This window comes from Lupinus angustifolius, chromosome LG16, assembly GCF_001865875.1.
Source record: "Lupinus angustifolius cultivar Tanjil chromosome LG16, LupAngTanjil_v1.0, whole genome shotgun sequence".
NCBI classification, from domain to species: domain Eukaryota; kingdom Viridiplantae; phylum Streptophyta; class Magnoliopsida; order Fabales; family Fabaceae; genus Lupinus; species Lupinus angustifolius.
The window spans coordinates 17,676,463-17,697,615 of NC_032024.1; the positions used below are offsets into that span (position 1 = coordinate 17,676,463).

The 21,153-nt window shown below is 33.0% G+C and overlaps 3 protein-coding genes and 1 non-coding gene across 5 annotated transcripts; 1 reads left to right on the forward strand and 3 right to left on the reverse strand.

Annotated features, from left to right (window-relative positions):
• Nucleotides 1,370-20,661, reverse strand: LOC109329621 (tafazzin). Of its 2 annotated transcripts, XR_002105564.1 has the most exons (8): nt 20,336-20,661; nt 19,313-19,431; nt 18,908-18,973; nt 18,631-18,828; nt 18,091-18,209; nt 17,840-17,945; nt 16,746-17,525; nt 1,370-1,380 (listed from the first exon to the last, which is right to left on the reverse strand). XR_002105564.1 is itself a non-coding variant. In XM_019563319.1 (7 exons), exons 1-7 carry the CDS (start codon nt 20,565-20,567, stop codon nt 16,965-16,967), a joined length of 1,401 nt encoding a protein of 466 aa, XP_019418864.1. In that variant the 5' UTR covers nt 20,568-20,661; the 3' UTR covers nt 16,629-16,964. The 2 variants fall into 2 exon arrangements, 1 of the variants encoding a protein (XP_019418864.1); XM_019563319.1 differs by lacking the exon at nt 1,370-1,380 and having other exon boundaries at nt 16,629-17,525.
• On the reverse strand, nt 3,312-9,268 carry LOC109329623. Its single transcript, XM_019563322.1, has 6 exons — nt 8,953-9,268; nt 7,527-7,696; nt 5,958-6,016; nt 4,661-4,686; nt 4,190-4,577; nt 3,312-3,924 (listed from the first exon to the last, which is right to left on the reverse strand). Exons 1-6 carry the CDS (start codon nt 9,089-9,091, stop codon nt 3,456-3,458), a joined length of 1,251 nt encoding a protein of 416 aa, XP_019418867.1. The 5' UTR covers nt 9,092-9,268; the 3' UTR covers nt 3,312-3,455.
• On the reverse strand, nt 10,661-14,529 carry LOC109329622 (26S protease regulatory subunit 6A homolog). The gene is made up of 10 exons (XM_019563321.1): nt 14,346-14,529; nt 14,130-14,246; nt 13,307-13,414; nt 12,938-13,129; nt 12,645-12,836; nt 12,126-12,244; nt 11,908-11,995; nt 11,502-11,621; nt 11,245-11,385; nt 10,661-10,854 (listed from the first exon to the last, which is right to left on the reverse strand). Exons 1-10 carry the CDS (start codon nt 14,460-14,462, stop codon nt 10,777-10,779), a joined length of 1,272 nt encoding a protein of 423 aa, XP_019418866.1. The 5' UTR covers nt 14,463-14,529; the 3' UTR covers nt 10,661-10,776.
• Nucleotides 15,323-15,394, forward strand: TRNAE-UUC. The gene has a single exon. It is a non-coding gene; the product is annotated as a tRNA-Glu (tRNA).

Genomic DNA, 21,153 nt, shown 5'->3' on the forward strand with positions numbered 1-21,153 from the left:
GTGAAATAAAATACATTTTTTTCTGTACTCTTATTAACTTAGTTACTTAATGTTTTTTAACAAATAAATAAGTGAAATATAATTGTCCGTGATCGTATTTCTTCTGTACTCATTCATTAAAATTATAAATCACATTGTTCTATGAAAATATCTATCTTAAATGCTTTTCACTAAATAATTAAAAAAATGTATATGCTAACATTGTATGAATTTTATAAATTATCACTACATCATTAATCATTTATATATTATCATCATTAACTATTCAAAAATAATATAAATAAATAATAAATGATATATTAATTTGTACAAATATTTATGCCGAGTGTGGATAAATATTAGACTGATTTTATATATTGACTAATAGGTCTTTCATTCTCTAACTTGTCACAGAATTATAACCCTGAGTAACTTACAAAACTTGGATATTTGTGCATTGCGTGTTGAAATTTCCATAAAATCTTAGTAATTAATATTCTTACCATTGCTTGCAATTTAAGGTTCTTCTTATTTGGCAGCACTACCTTCCTTTCTTGTCTACACTTCAATTTCCAACACTACATACCAAATTAAATTTCCTTATTACATGCACAACTAAAATGGACCAGCAACATCAACAGAACAAAAAGAGTCTCTCACTTTTTAAGGCAAATTACTATAAGTTCTGCTCTTTTCGATATGATAAAGTATCTCATAATATAAGAAGATAAATTAGGTCGTGTTCATTTATAATAGGTTGATAGCTTAGCAACGTTTTGATAAAAGAACGAATATACTATTGAATGAAAGAACAAATAAGTTAAAGAAGTGTAATATCTATATACTGAAAATGTAAAGATTTATATACCGTAACTATATCATTTATTTGGATTACTATTTTGAAAAGTTAATAATGATTGAAAATGAATAGTAATAAATGATACAGTGATAATATAAAAAACTTTTAACTATATATTTTTTGTTGGAAGATAAATATCATATTTTTAATGAACCTAACTTATTTTTTTTGATAGTATGATATAGATTATTCTGTTTTACTATTATCTTCACGCCATGTCTTAATTATTTACACACAACTCCACTGCCACATTACTTAGCCCTTTCTTGTTTGTCTATGATTTCTTACACGTTGCAGAGAAAAAGTGTTGGTGTAGCGGAAACGATTGTTGTGCAGTACTGATCATAGCAATCAAATAAAGGACATAAGAGTAAATAGAAAAGAAGAAATAAGATAATTTATTAACGGGGTTCGGCCAATTGTGCCTCCTAACACACCCATGGGTCCACCTATCCATGAGATTTAGTGTTTATATCTAGTGCACATTATAATAAGGACATGAGTCCAATATATAACATTGGTTACTTTATACTATTTCAATACTAAATAATATGAGACTAATATAATAACATATTTCAAGTATTCCAACCAAATTACAACTTTATTACATCATCTTATTTCTCATACTCAGTCAAACACGACTTCAAATTCCTCTGTCACAAACTAAAGTAACCTAACTAGTAGCCTATTTCTATATACACCTAATTAATGTCATGGCTATGTAATCCTTAGATTATTTACCAAATCAATAATATTAAAGTAAAAATAAAAAAATAATAATTATTTAATTATATGACATATTTTTATTGGTCTAAGATATAATTTAAGATATAATTTGAAATAACATATCTTAGTTCCCTAATAAAGGGCTGAATAAAACAATTTCCCTCACTTAATATGTTTACCTTCCAAGATGAAATATGTCATGTGTGTGATATATTTGACAAGTTTTCCTTATTTTAAGCCATAAATAGGTTACGTTCAACATGATTAATATTTAAATTAATTGGCTATTTAAGATATCAACATTATCAACATTATAAGAGGAAAATCTTTATTTCCATACTACTCTTAATGTAAGATAAGTACAGCAGTGAATATAAAATGCTTTCGAGTAACATTCTTCAGTGTTAGTTTGTGTTTTCTTCTGAAGCATTTTACAACGAATTTGGATCCTCTATTTCCCAAGAGTCATTTACCATGTTGAGATTATGACACGTGGTAAAAATAAAAATCCATCAGTTCTAATTTTAACTCATTTTTTAATAAGATAAATTATAATTCTTGTTTCTCCTTAAAATTCAATATTGGACTGTCCAATACTGGAGAGGAGTTGAACTCTTTTACAATTTTCTCTATATTCAAAACCAACCAAGCTGTGGTTACAATTAACCTATTAACATATGAGGAACTAAACTTTATATATATACAAGAGTAACTCAAATGATAACAATTTTCATGAATAATACATCTCATTTTACAACTATACATGAATGATTAAGATTAAAAACCAATTGTCAATATTAATTATTCTCATTTTTCACAGTATCATATTTTCTCACCTGAATCACTTCCTACAAAAATCTTTGGTAATGAATGGCAATTGAAGAAATGAAGAATATGAATAATGTAAATGTTTCATTCTTGATCAAACATTTGAGTGGGGACAGTGCAATGAAGATAGTCAGCAAAAATGGGAATGTTGTGGTTGATGCAATCATGCAAATGAGAGTACATGAAGATTCGGTGCTTGTATTAATAATTGGTAAATCAATTTATTGAGACTATATATATCAATTATTGCAAAATATAGATATAAAAATAAAATGTAAAGAAAAAAATGAGTCAAGGTGAGTATGGGAAATCAAGAAGCATATACAAAAATAAAAGGAAAAAAATGTCCACATACCTTGTAATGATTTTTTATACTGCTAAAGAATCTTTTAAATAAAAATATTTAAAATCATACATGTGAATGATATATAATGTGCCACATTTATTAATGAAATGGTGTTTAGTTTTTTGGGTACAATCAAAGATATCTCCTGACCCTGTGCGTAAGAAACTAATTCCTTTCGGAGATGTAACTGCAAATTCCAACAAATGTCGCTCTCATGAATTAAACTCTTATCTGAGCATTTTATCCAAATAGTAACACCCATTTTATATATTGATCATGACATTTCATTTAAACTAGTTGACTAATTCTCAAGCAAATACTCATGCCAGTTTTTGCACAAAAGTCTATAATTACATTTGCCATGACTATTTCTCAATACAAAACATTTGTGGAGTGATATATCTATCACACAGAGATGGTTCAATACAACAAATCCAGACACTTAATTTATCACTTGATATGAGAATACCCAAAAAAAGTATCTCTTCAAAAACTTGATCTTCCCGAATAAGATATCATCTTATTTTATGCCAATATCAATCACACTTCTAAATGGCTTCCAGAAAGATCAATTTCAGGGCTAGCCAAACTATAGTGTTTCATAATATACCAGCTAGGCCAGATCATTATGTAACATTTCTCAAGCATATATAAAATTTGATTTTTCGGTAATAATGGTGGTTTGCTTCACAAGGAACAGTGCATAAAACAAGTATGTTACCGATTTTGTGAAGGTGTTCTTTCTGGACCATGCCTTAATCGGAAGTTGCTGGATCGAAAGGTGCTGGATCTGGTACCTGCGTCTGACCCGCTGAATGCCTGGTGGTATGCTCTCCAACTTGGATCTCTATCCATATGGTTAAATGGCGATGAGGGCAACTGGTCTCTTTGCCAAGCAGGGAAGCGACTTGGCAGACGGGTCTCTTCTTGAAAATGGCGTCCTGATGGGACAAAAAAGAAGCCACCGCCATGGTCTGGTGATAAGGCCACTGGTGCTAATTGAGGTGGTCCACTATGACTGCTGGATCTTCGATTGGCAGAAGCAATAGGCGTCTGCATTGTGGTTGAATTAGGATGTTGATAGTAACCGTGAAGAGCCTGGACTCTATCATGGGTCCGAGCATTGCTGCCTGAATAAGGAGGGATCATTGCAGACGTGACCGAGCTTCCAGGTCTAGCAGCAGAACTGCAGAATTACATTTACCCATGTATAAATCTGACATCCTTCGCAAAAATTACACTAGCCAAAAAAAAATGCATAGTTCACTGTTTTTTAATCTTTTAGTTGTGTTTAAAAGCAAATTCATTATGTATTTAAACCACCATAAGTTCATTATGCATTAAATCATTATGATTTGGCCCCCATTATCACACTTCAACAATATATTAACAACAGCTATCACAAAAACATCTTACTATGTTAGTAAGGTACACAAACTGTAATGAGGTACCTGTGACCAACAAGGAAAGGATGCACAAAAGATCCTGATCTCGGGACCTCTGAATCAACCCTGGCTAGCCTTTGACTACCAGGTGACACTGAGGGCTGATCAGAAGGAGCACCTACGCGGCCGGTGGCTGAAGAGAAATGAGAGGAATGGTGTTCCCAAAGGGGATAATGAAGGTCCGGAGCAGGAAATGTATAGGAGGTTAGCATGTCCGTAGGTGCTGGTGGACCATTCCAGTGGTTGAAGTTAGAAGCTTCTGAAATAGTTGCACCGGGGTTGGAAGTAGATGGATGTATTGGTCCAACGTAAGCAATATATGGGGAAGGATGATTAGCAGATGATACAGCTGTGTGTTCGGCAAATATTGCGTGCTGTCCCAGTATCTCAGGATCTGGATCTTAATAATCTAGTCAGGATATTATTATTCAGTCAAATACAAACTAATGGAAAGAGGCTGATAAGCAGGAATCTTACATGCAGTTGATGAAAAGTCCCCTTCCCTGAAAAACAAAACAGTATCAGTTACCATTTTCGTAAAAGGTATTCGGCTCTTCACTTCGCTCTCTCTCTCTCTGTGTTAAGGGTTTAGGGGCAGCGGCAAAAGTATTACCAAAGCTGGTTTTAATACTTTTAAAGCCAGTATAACACTGCCAAACACCATAATCAGAAAATTTTGATACACCAATGTTCAGATAGTAATATACTAACACAGCCACAAGCAATCCCTTCAGTTCCAATATACCCAATGGAGACCATGATTTTGCCCCATATCATATATAGTAGATACAGAATTGGAAAAACTTTGAAATCGAACATATTATTCCAAACGAATCATACAAATCATAAGTTGAAAATGATGAACAATGACAGGCGGACATGCAACATATAATAATACAGGGGACATATAATAACCCATCAATTTATACACAGCAAACAGACGATACATTTTTTTACTAATTAAAATAAGATATTTCATTAGAAGGAAAACAGAATAACAAGCAGGGATGATAAGATATATGCTTCAACATTTATTTTGGTAAATGGATTCTTAAACCTAATACCTATACTCAAATCCACAGTTATGCCATCCACAAATTACAGCCTGTGTTAAAAGCTCAGGCGGTGGTTATCCACTCCTACCAAAGAATAACAGCATGAATTGCATATGAATAACAGGGACCAAAGTTTTGTTCGGAAGGGGTTGCTAAAATGAAACTATTGATATAAAAAGTTAGCAGATAAATTATTCGAGTTATTCAACATTTCTGATGAAGTTATTTTATCCCTGTCCCTTGCATGAACAAAGTAGAGGTGATTACAGAATCAATTCACATCCTATGCCTATATGGTTACGAGTAATGTCCCCTGCTAATCCAAGGAATCATACATGAAGTCTGACCACATTCTGTGCATAAAAACTGAAAAAGTTGTTTTCCTCAACATGATTAATGTCTTCAATCAACAAACGTAGACGAAGTAACTCAACAATTTATACCAAATATGGGCATGGAGACAAATAAGCAAGATCTACAGGCTCAATATTTTTAACAAGATCTCCTATTGTAATTTCCCCCAATGGTATTATTCCCACCATTAGCTTTAACCAAATTCACTTCCAAGGTAAATACACCAAAATTAACCTCTTACAACATGCAGTTGACACAAAACTAAGTTTGGTTAATAACTGTCAAACATAATTGATGTCTACGAACTTAATCAGAGAATAGTTAGTCTAATACTCTGAGTATTCTAGTATGTTAACTAGACTTACTCGAAAGATGAACGAAGTTGGGTCAAGTTACTGAAAGGGCACCAATGAACTCCAAAGGACTGCAGAAAGCATTTAGAAATCAAAGTTTAGATAAAATGGTCAGCAATATTTTATCTATCCACATGCAATTGGAAAATAATGAGGATATATCCAATTAACGCAGGTAATGCCATCCCTGAAATTCCAATTACTTGCACATAAAAAAGGATTTTGTCTATTTTTTTGTATGTATAATATATGGTAATGGAGATACAGAATGCACAAGTAGGGATTAGTGTACACATGGAAGACTTGAAGATTGGCTAAGGTAAATGAACGAATTAGGCAAACAACAAAGGGAATGAAACTTCAGAGCAAGTAAAAGATTATGAAATGGAAAAACATTTTGAGTGGGTAAATGCGTGTAATTTTCAGTTTCTCTTCAATCCATAAGATAGTTATTCTATAGTTTCCCATGTCTATTTTTCACAGTTTTATGATCATAATACCACTACAGAAGGCATAGACTCAATCCCCCTCCCAAAACAAGAACTTCATGGTAAATCCTAGATAAAATCAAGCAAACTACTTGCTTACAATTTCATGGTCCTGCATAGTACATACATATAAAAAGAAGTACTTCAATTTAAATAAACTTAGTTGGAAACTTCAAGTACCCAGCAGAGGGACAAATGAATACAAGATAGGGTGATATGAGAATTAATGTCCCTCTAGGGGTGGCACAGCACTCTTCTTGTGTGTTATGTGCAGACAAGTTCAGAATCATTGGGCATTCTAAGGTGATTGCTTTCTTATCAAATAGTTTCTTAAAGATTCTTGGTGAGCTGGGTGCGTCTTTTCACCTTAAAGCAGAAATTGTGATAAGTTTCAACTTCCAAAACATTTGAAGGAATAAGGAGCATAAGATTTTGACAGTGTATGTAGTTCTGTGGTGCATAAAATTGTAGATAAATGACCATGGCTTCAAGTGTATCTCTTTAACCTAACATTATTTAAGGGATAAGATTGCATCTATGGCCCCTCTTTACTCTTTAGCGATATTCCCATGGTTGTGCTTCAAGTTTTTTCTGTTAATGGGATGCAAAGGGATGGGAAAGCTTTGTTGCATGGTATAAGCTACTTTGGCTAGGCGTTTTCTTACTTTTTTATAGTTAGGAAAAGTTTATATCCTTCTGCCAAATATACCTTCTCTCCTTTCTTCTGGACAATTTTTTTATTGTTCAAAAGAAAAAGAATTCACTACCTACAAAATTATTAGGAGACTAATGGGTAAGCCAGTGGAACAATCATTTTATAAATACAGATGAAATATAACTAATTTAAGTAGCTTGAAGAAAGGGGAAGTGCTAACAATCAGATAACTAGAAAAGTATAGGCTCTTTCAACTACTGAAACAATAACATACTGCTTAAAGTAAGTGTACATAAAATGACAACAAAATAAACAGTCGCCATTTATGCAAGGCAGTTTGCTAAATAAGACAATGTAAACACATGCTTATGGCTTTATAAAAAACCAAAATACGAGAAAAGAGTATATGGATGTGGGCAGCCATGTAGTTTCTATTACCATTTCAGAGTAGCTAAAATCATAAACATCCTCATCATGTGTCCAGTCATCCATGCTGAATTCTGGATATGATCGGCAACCATTAGCATAAAGCCATTGACCTTTCTCAATCTTCCGACAATTAGGGCATTGCATTGCGCCTTTTACGTTGAACGCTGAACCAATGCAATCTGAATGATATAAAGAAGAAGGTAAGAAGAAGCATAATAACATGATGTGAAGTCATAAAAACATGAAACCTAGCCATATTGGCTTAAAACAAGTATATGTATTTGTTATAGAAATGTTAAGAATCAAAATAGTAGTATAGCTTCCATTTTCCCCTTTCCACATGTCAACACTATATACTATATAGCACAGGTTGTTGAGGGTGGTTGGGTATTTGTGTAAAGGTCATAAGTTCAAATCAGAGTGACGAAATCTTCAACAAAGTTGAGTGCCATTAAATGTATCGTCCAAAATAGTTAGCTTCTGTCAGTTTTAACAGGAATGATGAGACTCGAGCACTATCATCTGTGGGGCATAAGAAACCACTTGCATATGCAGTAATTCATCATACCGCTGTCACTTCCATAACAGGAACACAATATTCAGCCACATGATAAAAACAAGGTCGCTTAGCAAATGATAGAAAATAAAAAGAAATAATAGAACACAATGCACTTTACTCTCCCTCCTATGTTCACCTTCCACTCCCTCTGGCCAGCTGTCTATGCGTACAAAGGAACCTGTGTCTCGACATTGAATTTACTACAACTAACTCATTTAGCACCATCAAGCTCTTCCTAATAGAGCTCGTTGGCAATAGACTTAAATATATTTTTAGTCCCTATATAGTAAGGTGATTGTGATTTTGGTCCTCATATAAAAAAAAAATAGTTTCACATCCCTGCAAAGACGGAAATAATAATTACGTTTGGTCCCTGACCTTAGTTTGCTTCTCTTAAGTTCCGATGTAGCTGACGAAAGGCAAGGACAAAACTGTCACATAGATGAATGACATGTGGTAGTAGGGAAAATAAACAAAAATCAAACATTACAGCGACCAAAAATAAAAATCAAACTTTATGGGGACTAAAAACATGTTCAAGCCATGAAAATAATATTATTCCAGAAAAGAGCATAATATTTATAACAAATTTAATTCAGCAATATTGTTAACACAACTTTCAACAGACATATATATCATCATAAAAGAAACATTCATCAAAAACATAAATTCAGATCTCAATAAATTCAAGTCAAAATCAATTCAATTGCTCTATAAATTCAAATAGAAAGTCAAATACAATAAGTTATGATCTATTGACATCAAATTTGATGCAAATTCAATTTGAAAACGAAGCTGACTATTAACAAATAGCAATGAATAATAATAATAATAATAATAATAATAATAATCTAAATTTGGAATTGAGATAGTTACCTAGATGAAATTGATGGCCACATTGAAGCTTAGCCCAAGATCTATCTCCATTATCAGCAACAACATCGAAGCAAATTGAACAAGACACAGAAGCAAAGGATGAATTGGTGTCTCCATCAACATCGTCATCGTTACCCATTTCAATTTGAATTTTCAATTTCAAATTCAAAACCCTAATAATGAATTTGTATTATCACGTTTAGTTTGATGAATTATATAAATGTTGGTTTTTGTGTTGTGTGATTATTATTTTTCAGTTAAAGATGAATTAGGACATACAAGAGAACGTTGCGGGAAGGAGAGAAAATAAGTGGAAGCGTGTTTCACAAATTATTATTAATATTATAATAATTGAGATCTGAAATAAAATAAAAATTCTAATATGTTTACTTGTTTTTTTATTGTTGTATAGCTGATAGAGAGAATCAGAGAATAAAGGAAAGTTAGTTGCGAGCAAAAAAGATCACATGTCTTAAAAAAAAATTGTTCTCATATTCTAATTCAATCACATTGTAATAAGTAATCGAAAAACTTTATTTTCTATTTTTATGATTTTTTTCTTAACTAGTTGGTACTTTTTGATAAGATTGGTACACAATAGTTTGAAATAATTTATTAAAAAATTAATAAAATTATTTTTCTAATCAATCATAACTAATGGCACATTCGATACAACTTATTTATATATATATATATACTCAATAATCACTATAGTTTTAAACCACAAATGTCTTCTCTTTTTCTTTCTCCATATTTTCTTTTTAATTTCTTTACTGTTTTTTACATTGAGACAGTAAATCTACGGCTTAGATTATTTTCTAGTTTTTATCGTACTTCAAGACAAACAAAAAATTGCTTTTGACGATCTTACATAGAAAGGACCAAAATGTCATATAATTATAAAATGGTGTCAGGTTCAATCAAAGATTAGTGGTTTATATCAGTAATACTAAATAATTGCGTTAAATATTTTATTGGCTATTTTTAACTTCATTTATTTTTCCTTTTGAAATAAAGGAGCTGATGTCAAACAAATTCGACTCGTAAGTTCATGGATTTATATATTTACAAAATATACATTCATATCACATACATATATACATATAACATATAGCCAATAACACATCAAATATGTAGCCAAAAAAATATACATCAACATAACTTATACCAAGGAAAAATATATATCTCATATGATACACTAATATAATTACCAATAATAGGTGGAGAATAAGCCATAATTGAGGTAAAAAAATTTGAAACTGAGTTTTATTGAAGCCCTAATTCATATTAGTAGAAATGGATGATTTTTGTGGTTGGGAAGAAAATGTCATTATCTTAGATGTTTTTATAATTAAAAAATTCAAAATAAAAAATAAAGTAAATTATACTAACACCCCTAAGTTTTAACGAAATTTCTCAAATCATCTTTCACTGAAACACAGGAGGTGTCAATATAAGAGTTGTAATTAAGTCGAGAAATTTGAAGTATAGTGCATTTAACATTTATCCACTAATGGCGTAAAAGTTTTTATATTATCAAAACAGTCCAATGTTATAGATAAGTGATTTATTAATCATGTAAAAAGCTTTAGTACGGAAGTGTATGTATATTAAGATCTATTAATTAGGCAAGCGATTTTTAAACTAGTTCATGATGGTCTTTAACCTGAGTTACATAGAAAAAGATTGTTTAAAAAGATTAATGTAGGGAAGCTATAGGTTAATAACATTTGATTCGAGTGAAATTGGCAGAAAGCAAAGAAATGTGAAACATTAATGTTGGTTTTTCATTGGTCAGAATAATTCTCAGATTTATATAAAAACTTATGCATAATAATTCAAGCTTGATTTCTTCTTAGCTTGGACTTGAATGATACCTTCATTAAAGTCCTCGTGGTTCACCTGCCATAAAACCAAACACGGGTGATTATTTATATTGTACTACTACTAACAAGGTTATAAGCTTTGGCATTCAATTGAACCAAAAATCATAAAAGCAAATTAGGAACATTTTTTGTTCTTTCTTAATCGCTCAGGGCATGTTATAAGGGTTCGTTTGCGAGTTCGGTTTTGGAGGAGGAAGGAAAGACTTCAGAGCATCTCACAACTGTATTTCATGGCTCTCAAGTCTTCCATAACCCTTCATTTCCCTCCAAACTTAAACTCCCAAAAGACCCGAAACTACAAGTGACCATGAGAGCAAAAAAAGATTCAAATAAAAACCCCTAATTTAAAGCTAGAGTAAGCATATGATGTTTTAATTAAGTTTTGCGTATCTGGGTAAGAGCAAACCTCGGTTGCATCACGGCGAAGGGCCAGCATGCCAGCCTCAACACAGACAGCTTTTAGTTGTGCTCCATTGAAATCGTCTGTGGAACGAGCTAATTCTTCAAAGTTGACATCGGGGTGGACATTCATCTTTCGAGAATGGATCTATAATATCAACACGAAAGCAAAGAAGTAAGAATGTGGTTCTGTCAGGAAAAAAATATTAGCTGATAAATTCTGTTTTTTATCAGATGTGCAGGTAAAGTTTTAAGATACTAAACCTGCAGAATTCGGGCTCTTGCTTCTTCAGTTGGGTGTGGGAACTCAATTTTTCGGTCCAATCGACCAGAACGCATAAGAGCAGGATCAAGAATGTCTGCTCGGTTAGTTGCTGCAATCACCTGCAATTTTAAAAAATAAATGAAAATGTCATTTGAATCAAATAAATCATAACTTAACAAAGGTCTAATACATTTGGTGCCCCACTTCTAAGTTCTAAACCTCAGTAATCACTATTTGAATGGTTACGCTTCAAAATATATTATAAATAATTAATGATCTATCCCCAAAGATTATTTTTTAAGAAGACATATTCTGATATGGTTAATCCAAAGACAGAAAGCATATTTGAAGCTAATTTTTTAATCACGTCAACCGAACACAGAAAGGTAAGAGTAGAAGACAAACCTTAATACGGTCATCACTGCTAAAACCATCAAGCTGATTCAGCAACTCTAACATAGTTCGCTGTACCTCCCGGTCTCCACTCACTTCACTGCAATTTATCACCAAATACATCATAAAGTTACAGAATAGCTTTAATTGAAATAAAACCACCCCTCTACCGAAAAATAAATAAAAGAAGGGAAAATGACTACATATCTAAGATCTTGTTTACTTTATACCTATCAAAACGCTTTGTTCCAATTGCATCAATTTCATCTATAAATATAATGCATGGAGACTTCTCCTTTGCCAGCTGAAAGGCATCACGGACAAGCTTTGCTCCATCTCCTATGAACATCTGTAAAATTCGAGGTTAGATCACTCCTCCAATCCAAACCTAATACATAGACGTGACTGTAAACATTAAAGGAAGTGGAATCAATGTAATAAAGGAAACAAGTTAGATGGATTGAAGAGATAGGGAATCATCAGATACTACATCCCAAACATGCTAGTATGTAGAACATGAAAACAAAATATAAGAGCATCCAATAGCAATACAGCCAACAAGCTTCATAGACAATTGGTAGCAAAAACTTGGAGAATAACGAAAAGCTAGCCCATTAAATCAGCGAAATTAGAAATATTTAGTGACTATAAAGTCATATAAGAAAGAGAGGAAAAAGTAATAAATGTAACACTGAAATTATAAGTCATGATAAAAAGGTTAAAAGGAAAAAAAATAGGATGGATGGTACCTGGACCAGCTGTGGGCCTGCCAACTTCAAAAAAGTGGCGTTTGTTTGTGCTGCACAAGCACGTGCCATTAAAGTTTTTCCAGTTCCTGGAGGTCCATATAAGAGAACTCCCTTTGGTGGACGAACTCCTAACTTCTGGAACCGCTCCTTGTGAGTCATTGGCAAAACAATTGCTTCAACTAGTTCTTGGATCTGTTGGAAAAGACCAAGTTATTGATCAGTATAGACCCCGTTAACTAACCATAAATACAAAAACAAGGTGCCTTCATAAATTGCCAGTTACCAAAGCTCACCTGCTTCTCTAATCCACCAATGTCATTGTAGTCCTCTGTTGGCTTTTCATCAACTTCCATGGCCTTAACTCGAGAGTCATACTCAGAAGGCAGGGTATCCAAGATTAAGTAACTATCTTTGTTAACACCGACCAGATCACCAGGTTTTAACTTGTCCGGGTCAACAAGCCCAACAACAGGAAGAAAGATTGTCTGCACTCATGAGAAAACAAAATTAAGTTTAAAATTGTAAGTCATAGCAAGGGCTTTTCTTTTCTAAAAAACTCAAATTCCATCAGGGACCCCAATAACAAAAGCAGAATAAGGAACACTCTAAAGGAAATAGTAACAGTGTAACCCCAAAAGATATGAAATCAGGAGGTTTGTCACCTGTCGAGTAGATGTCTTCAGCACAACACATTTTCCCTTTCTTTGGGAATCAAGATCAATGTTGGCACCATCTTCTTCAGCTTCATCCTCTGGATTCATTTCCAATATCTAAAACCAAAAATATAAAGTCAGAATTTCAGCATTGGAAAATCTCCAGCAAGAAAACCCTCCACAATCAGCAGAATATCTTGATCTACGAAATCCATCATTGATTCATTCATCCTCATCCACAAAAAAAAAACCATGATATACTCACTTTAATAGGAAGTCAACAATTTATTTTCAACTCACCCACTTGGGAGATTTATCTCTAAAACCTAAAATTTATTTTAGTGAAAAGGGACATAAATAAATGTTTATATATGCATTGTGAAGGTATTAGAACCAAAAAGGAAATAATCTCATTCATTATACATAATGCCACCACAGAAGTTAGAACTTAACAACATCAAAGCTTTTTCCCACTAGGTGAGGTCAGCTACATGGTTCAGAAAGGACACAATGTCCCATCATAAGTGATATCTACAGAGAAGTCATTTACTTATATCGAAATACTTAGCAACGGTTTTGCCTATAATTCTCCCTCTACCTATGACACTTAGGTTACCCTCAAATTTCTTAACAACCTAAAGCAAGATTCTACCATATTTTCTACCGCAAATTCTCGCTAATGCATTCGCTATATATCCTATCTTGTCTAGTTGAATTCCCTAATTCAAATCAATCTTCTCATCTCTCACCTAAATTCACTTTAATCAGTAACTCAAAACTTGAATGACATATGAATCAGAATAGAAATAAAACAGAAATAAAGTAAAAATACCTCAACAATGTTTCCAACGAGATACGGAAGCTGTTTATTGAGTTTAATCTTCTCCTGATTCTCCTTAATCTTCTCCTTATACGAATCCAGTTCCAGATTCGTTCTCTGCAACTCTTCCTTCAATCACAACAAATAAATAATAAATAACAAACCCTAGAAAAACAAAAAAAAGGTGAAATCGAAGAGAACAAAAAAGAGAAAGAGATTGAAATGAACCTTGAGAATACGAATCTCGTTATCGAGAAGACGAGAAGCTCTAACGATATCATCGGTGGTCATAGATGCAAGTTGATCATCTTCGAAGTTCGAATCTTCTACCATCGCTGTAGCCATTTTTTGTTTCTTTCAATTTCGCAAAATGAACTGAAACTGAATTTAATAGATCCCTAATTGGAATGTGAATGGGAAAAGAAAATAAACACAGAGAACTTGTTGAAGAGGTAAACTCCAATGTGGGCTTAGTCATAGTTTATAATGGGCCTAGGCCTTTTTTGAGAAACATTTTTTATTATGTGAGACAAAAAAGTAAGACTTGCTATATATACTATAGAGATTTGTTTTATTTTGCTAATTTAAAAAATGTATCTCATTAATTCATTGCTATGGGTGGATATGTAGATTTTGTTTTGAACAACTAGCTTAACTTAAAGTTTACATGTTCCAAGCCATGTCATGTTCAGATTAAACCATGAGGCTTCGGCTGAGTATCGAGTATAGATAAGTCCATTTAGGATGATCTTTGATCAAGATCGACCTATTCAAATAAGAGACAAAATTGACCAGACAAAATCCAAACGATAGTACATGGGATCAGAATTTTCTGCCACCTACAACATGTGTCACATTCTGCCACGCGACAAAGACATGCCTAGTATATGGCAATGAGTGCTAGAGCAAATTATAAGCCAGCTATCCACATAGTACTAACATACCTGCCTCCAGTACGAGGATACATGTGGAAACCAAAAAATAAAATAAAAAAGCTTGCCCCTCTAACTTAAGTTAATCTATTTCCCACTTTCATTTCACTATAAAAGTATAATACATAAAAACCATCACTCACAAGGAGTAAAGGCTTATTTATTTTTTCTATTTCAGAACGGATCATATCATAGAGAAAAAAAACATTACAATAAAATAGACTATTATAAGCTTTAGATATAACATATAACGGATCGAAAGACATCAACAAATCCGTTGTCGTCCAGCGGTTAGGATATCTGGCTTTCACCCAGGAGACCCGGGTTCGATTCCCGGCAACGGAATTTTTATTTTATTTTCATTTTTCATTAACCAAAATTCTATAACCATGCAAAGAAAATGAAACCGATATTTGTTAATGGTATATAATAAAGGAGTCTCCTTATTTAACCCATAAGAGTTTTTTTTCTTCTTCCAATCATGGAGTTTCAATAGAGCCACAATACTACACCCACTTAACCCTTTCTATTTTTGTAACTAGCGTAATCCTTAACTCCAATTATGTAAATATTTAAAAGTCCATCAAATAAGGCCAAGAAATAATTGATTTTAAGTTTTGGTCATAGAAATTGGGATGTTCAGTTTAGGCATGCATGAAAATATGAGCTATTGGAACTCCCCTCCTACAGTTTACGTTGTCAACACATTATCTATCATTCATATATTAGTCATGATTGACTATTAAACAAAAGTAATCTAAACTAATTGTGGATGATATATTGACACTGTAAAAAGCTTTACACTAATAGTGCATATATATTAAACTCTTCTTCAAATGCATATGGCCATATTTAGTTTTCTTTTCTAGTTACCAAAGTATCCTTTAAAAAATATGAAAATGTGTTGTGGGAACCCAACCTTCCTCATCTTTGTGAAGACTTAGAATGACTGGCACTATAACTAATTTAAGATATAAAAATCTTTATTGAAATCTTTGTAGAATGTAGAATCTTATAAGACAAAGGAAATGAGGTAATATGAAACTTTAAAATGATAATATACAGATACTATACTCTTTCAAATTTTAATCACTTTTCTTTCTCTTAAACATATCAATAATGTTTACTTTTGTAAGTTTTTTTAGTTATGTATATATCTAATTGAACGTGAGCTGTTATATAAAACTAAATCAGAAATTTGTTAAAGATGGAAAATAATTAAAAAAAGATAATAAGATTTTAGGTTGAAGTAACTACTTTATTTTTAAATATTTTAAAAGGTAAAACTAATATACAAAGCATTGAAAACTACAAGGTTCTTTTTTAAAACTTACAAACTACCTTTAATATTTGTTTCTTTATCAAACTAATAGCTTATTATCTGATTTTAAAAGCTAAACTACCTGAGAAACTTTTAAGTTCAAGTTGCCAAGTTTTTTATACTTACATAGATTAGAATATTTGTTTTAAAAGAATAGCTTCAACCAAGAAAAAACAACTTGGGGTTCATTAATTTGAAATTATTGTCAAATCCCCACCAATTCACTCAAAATTAACATCTCAAAATTTTACACACATGACAGAATATTTTGCAGCAACAAGTCTTTCATAATTTCTTTTTCAATATGTATTTCACAATTTCATCTCATAGGGTTCCCCCATAATAAGATTCTATACTACTACCCTAATCAGTTACAAAATTATGGGCAACCATACTTACTTTCACAGGTTGACCTAACAAAATTTAGAATTATTCTAATCAAGAACCAAAGATTTGGATTTACATCCTCAAGATAACTATATTTCAGTAAAAGCACCCCACTGCACGAGACTCCAAATTGGAGTCTCGAGAAGGTAGATGTAAGTACCTTTATTCCTGCAAGCGGAGAGGTTGTTTCCGGAAGATAACTATATTTCAGTACTGAACATAATTCCAGTGCCGTAATAGATTAGCTTCCAAAAACTGTTTCCATGCCTTTACAGGGCCTAACTCTCTACTATAGCCAGCAGAGTTATTGGTTTCATTATTCCTCATGAATAAGCCTCTTGCAGCAAATGACATTAGCTCCATTTGATTCATATAACCACGCATTCTGTATGAGAAGCCGATTCTCCTACTTTGGTCATTATCAGTATCAGATTGCTGTGGTTGAGAAACACTTATATTTGGGATAGAAACTGTGTCTTGTCTCTGTTTGGAATCGTCGTCAGAAGACATGACGCTACTCATTCCGAATAACTCCCAATCAACCTGTTGTAAGATTCCAGATGTTCGTTCAATGTTGCGTGTGGAGTTATCTTGCAAGTGCATTTCTTGTTCGATAGCGAGTTTATCCACTTGGACCTTCAGTTCATGTAGCCGATCGCCAATTCGTGTTGATACTGCATCATATAGCATTTTTCGTGGCACTTCTGGGCCATTTTCAATGCTCAGTATATCATCAAAATTGATTGGATCGCCTATGAGTACCGTAACCTATAGAATCCAAGCATGATAAAACTATCATCACACTTTGTAACCGACGATACAAGCAATTAATTTGAACTTATCAATAATGAATATATGCAGTGTAATAAAGAGTCTACTATCACTAAATATCTTGATCATTGAGGAGATGAGAAAGACCGAAGTCGCGGGAAAATGAGTGCATCATTCACACTAAAGCTAGCAGCCTAGTACCATCCGCCAACTTGAATCACAAAATTCATATATTGGTTAAAGTTGGATTAATTTCATCAGTTCACCACATGCTGGTGAAATATGTTAAGATGATTGTAAAGGATACTTACCATCTTGCCGATTCTAGGAAAGCTAGCACCTATTGGCATAATCTCTTGCATCCCTGTATGAACGAATGGGACGACAATGGGCATGCTATCTCCATCCAGGACCAATCTGTTGGGAATAATTTGAGGCACAATAGATAACCAAATAAATTCAGTGATTATTTAATAATCTCTCATCTAAACTCTAACTTAGTTCAAGGAAAAAGGGATCGATTTTCTGTATCCGACTCCAAAATACTATGGAAGATTGTTACCTTCCAACACCTCTCTTGGATGAGCCCATTGTTTTTCCACCATCCCGAGAGCGACTACCTTCTGGGAATATGTGGACCCAACCACCATGATTCAATTTTAAAATGGCCAAGTCCATCCCCTACAGAAGAAACATGAATTAGATGAAATTACAATTATCCATGAATTCTAATTTGGAGAGCCTAGGAGAAGCATGTGACTAATGGAAGGATAAAGACAAATGGAAAATGATAGAAACAGAGATACTTGTTTGATCACATTCCGAAAACAAGCGCCTTAGAACTGTTAGGACAAGTAGACTTTACAGTTTACAATCATTTTCAGGATACAGCAAGAAGATAAAGTGAATGATTCCAATCGAAGTAGAGTATAGAAAGAAAAAAAAACAATGAGCTTTTCACCAAAATCCATAAATTTTGCCAGAAGTTAACAACCATCAAAGACTCAATTCCAAACCCTCAAATCAGATGAGCAGGTTTTATGAGAATCACTCACCAAATATTAAAATATATTGGGAAAGATTATTAGAGTCTGTTGAATACCTTCTGATAAATTCCTTCACCCCGAGAAACAGGCAAAACTTTGAGAGATCGAAAGAATGCAGAAGTTACAGGATTTTTAAAACATCTATCAGTTGCACAAAGTGTCCATCTGAGGTTCTTAGCATCCATAAGAACTTGTGGAGGAAGCAGTGAAGCAATAACAAGTGGATCATCCATGGAAGCAACATGATTGCTAACCTAAAAATTTAAATTAGAACAATTAAATCACAAAAAACCTTTCCTATTGCAAAAGCATAAGTTGAAGAGCAGCAAGTACCGTAAGAAGAGGTTTGCCTTTAGGTCTTTCCAGCAATGCCGACTGCAATTTTTCTAAACCATACACCTATTGTTCCATACATAATTTAAATTATCATATCAGAAGGCAACGGAAGTAGATAGCCTATATACACATAGGTAGTTTTTGACACGCGGACAAAAAAGAATGGTATGAAATAGAAAGCAATATGACATTAACAGAGTGGCGTTCTGTTCTTTTAGTTTCACAACCCTTTTAGAGGAACTAAAAGGTCTCACTTTTAACCTTGTGTATTGTTTTGCTCTACTTATGAAATGCACAACATAGAATAGAATCCATATATTACATTTCATCCCACTCTAAACCGTCTACCACTACTAAAGTGATTTCTATAGCACATACATGAAGTTGTGATGCTATTCATACCTGAACACGGTTTAATCCATTCATAAAGACATGACAGACATTTCCAATAACAGGAACAGCAACAGCTTGCATCATACGAAGAAGGGTTGAATCTTCTTCAGAACTAAAATCCTTGGTCACTGTAAATACAGGCAAAAATTCACCAAATGAAAAACCTAGCCAACCAATGCCTACACTCCATTCTACATTCATGATTTTTTATTTGGTTCCTCTAAAACACGGTTTTAAATTGCAGCTATATAAACTATGATGTGATTGGATTTTTTTGAGCCATTTACAATTTAGTGATTTATATGAATCATTCTTGGGCTTTTTCCATTTTCCAAATGACTTGCACGTTTAACAAAAACATAAAAACCATTTACGTACAATAATCACATTACGGGTTATGTTTTATTTACCAAAGGTTTCGCTACTTCATTCATCAATCCATAATATCAATACCCTCTATCATTGCTTTAAATTGATGGCCGCAATAGAGTCTTCGTAATGACATCGTGACTGCAATTACAGCCACATCACCCTAACCCTGACGGCAATTTAAAACACTACCCTCTAAATATTCCTATTCGTTAATGATATTGAGCTATGCAGCTCTTTTATGTGGATCATAATTATCTCTATCTATTTGATTCATCATATTACACTACCACAATCACAATATTGTGGCTACAACTAAAATCTTGCTCCAAAGTGAGAGATTAATCATAGTAAGTAATCGATAATCAATTATGTATTATTCGTGATGCCGGATCATCTACGTTATAAAATCCGAACATCTCGATTTAATACTTGTACACTATGCAACAAGATGTTGGTATAGCAGTGTAAGGTCTAGCTAGATCCCCAGAAATAGCAAAAAGTCAAAAGTTTGATTGTTAGGAGCCACAATTGTTGGGAGGGCAGTCACGCATCCGAAAGAGATTAGCTCTTTACGCATAGGGCGAGGGATACATTCGGTAGTACCAAAAAAATATTAAGCAAAAATGAAAAAAGGAGAGAGTGGTGATTTGAGTAACGTACCTCGTTTGCGATAAAAAGAGGAAGAAGAAGGCAACGAGTCTCTACGAAAATCACGAAATCGATTAATACAGCGCTGAAGGGTTTCGGAAAAGTAACCGTCACCGGAAGGAATGAAAACATTATGGCGGCGGCGCCAATGGCGGTCAACGGCGACTCTGAAACGGTATTTGAGTTGGAGTTGGAGAGAGCGAGCCTTGCTCTTCCACACGTCACGGCGGTCAAGACGGTGCATCGATTATATCAAAATGTGGATAAAAGAGAAATTGGTGGAGACAAGAAAAAAAAGGTAAGAAATAAGAGAATAATGAGTTTCCTGAAAATAAATTAATTGAGCGGTGTAAGCGTGAGTGTAGTATTATATTATTAGAAAACAATAGGAAGGACAAATTCATCAATTTACTATAAAAATCTACTTTGTTCATATTTATTCGTATATTTTGAATTTTTCTAAAATTAATGACTAAGATATTAAATATTTAATTTATTGATTTTTTCTCATTTCAAATTATGAATATCACTTTTCTCATTATAAATTTCCATGAATCTCTCAACAAATTCTTAGATATCAAAATAGTTAATCCATTTCTATAAGACTTTACTAAATTGTGAGATAGATGAAAAAGTCAAATGATCTAATTCCTAAAACGATAACCAACTATATATCTAAAAAAATATTAATTTTTTACTCTATGATAAAATTGACTAGAAACTAATAAAAAGATTAATTATGATTTGATATTTTTGGGATCTAGATTTTGTAATTAGAGAGTTCAAAATTAGTCTTGCTTTTTCTAGAATTGGATTGGATAAACTAGGAC

What these genes read in the sequence shown, in the direction of transcription:
- LOC109329623 (XM_019563322.1), bottom strand. Translation starts at nt 9,091, where the DNA reads ATGGGTAACGATGACGATGTTGATGGAGACACCAATTCATCCTTTGCT. An exon ending in ATTTTAGCTACTCTGAAATG is followed by an intron (nt 6,017 to 7,526) that starts GTAATAGAAACT and finishes TGCTTTCTGCAG; the next exon opens with TCCTTTGGAGTTCATTGGTG. An exon ending in CAACTTCGTTCATCTTTCGA is followed by an intron (nt 4,687 to 5,957) that starts GTAAGTCTAGTT and finishes TTTGTTTTTCAG; the next exon opens with GGAAGGGGACTTTTCATCAA.
- LOC109329622 (XM_019563321.1), bottom strand. Translation starts at nt 14,462, where the DNA reads ATGGCTACAGCGATGGTAGAAGATTCGAACTTCGAAGATGATCAACTT. An exon ending in TCGTTGGAAACATTGTTGAG is followed by an intron (nt 13,415 to 14,129) that starts GTATTTTTACTT and finishes TTTTGGTTTTAG; the next exon opens with ATATTGGAAATGAATCCAGA. An exon ending in CAGGCCCACAGCTGGTCCAG is followed by an intron (nt 12,245 to 12,644) that starts GTACCATCCATC and finishes CGAATTTTACAG; the next exon opens with ATGTTCATAGGAGATGGAGC.
- LOC109329621 (XM_019563319.1), bottom strand. Translation starts at nt 20,567, where the DNA reads ATGCACCGTCTTGACCGCCGTGACGTGTGGAAGAGCAAGGCTCGCTCT. An exon ending in CTCTTTTTATCGCAAACGAG is followed by an intron (nt 19,432 to 20,335) that starts GTACGTTACTCA and finishes CTGTATTTACAG; the next exon opens with TGACCAAGGATTTTAGTTCT. An exon ending in TTCCTAGAATCGGCAAGATG is followed by an intron (nt 17,526 to 17,839) that starts GTAAGTATCCTT and finishes TGGATTCTATAG; the next exon opens with GTTACGGTACTCATAGGCGA.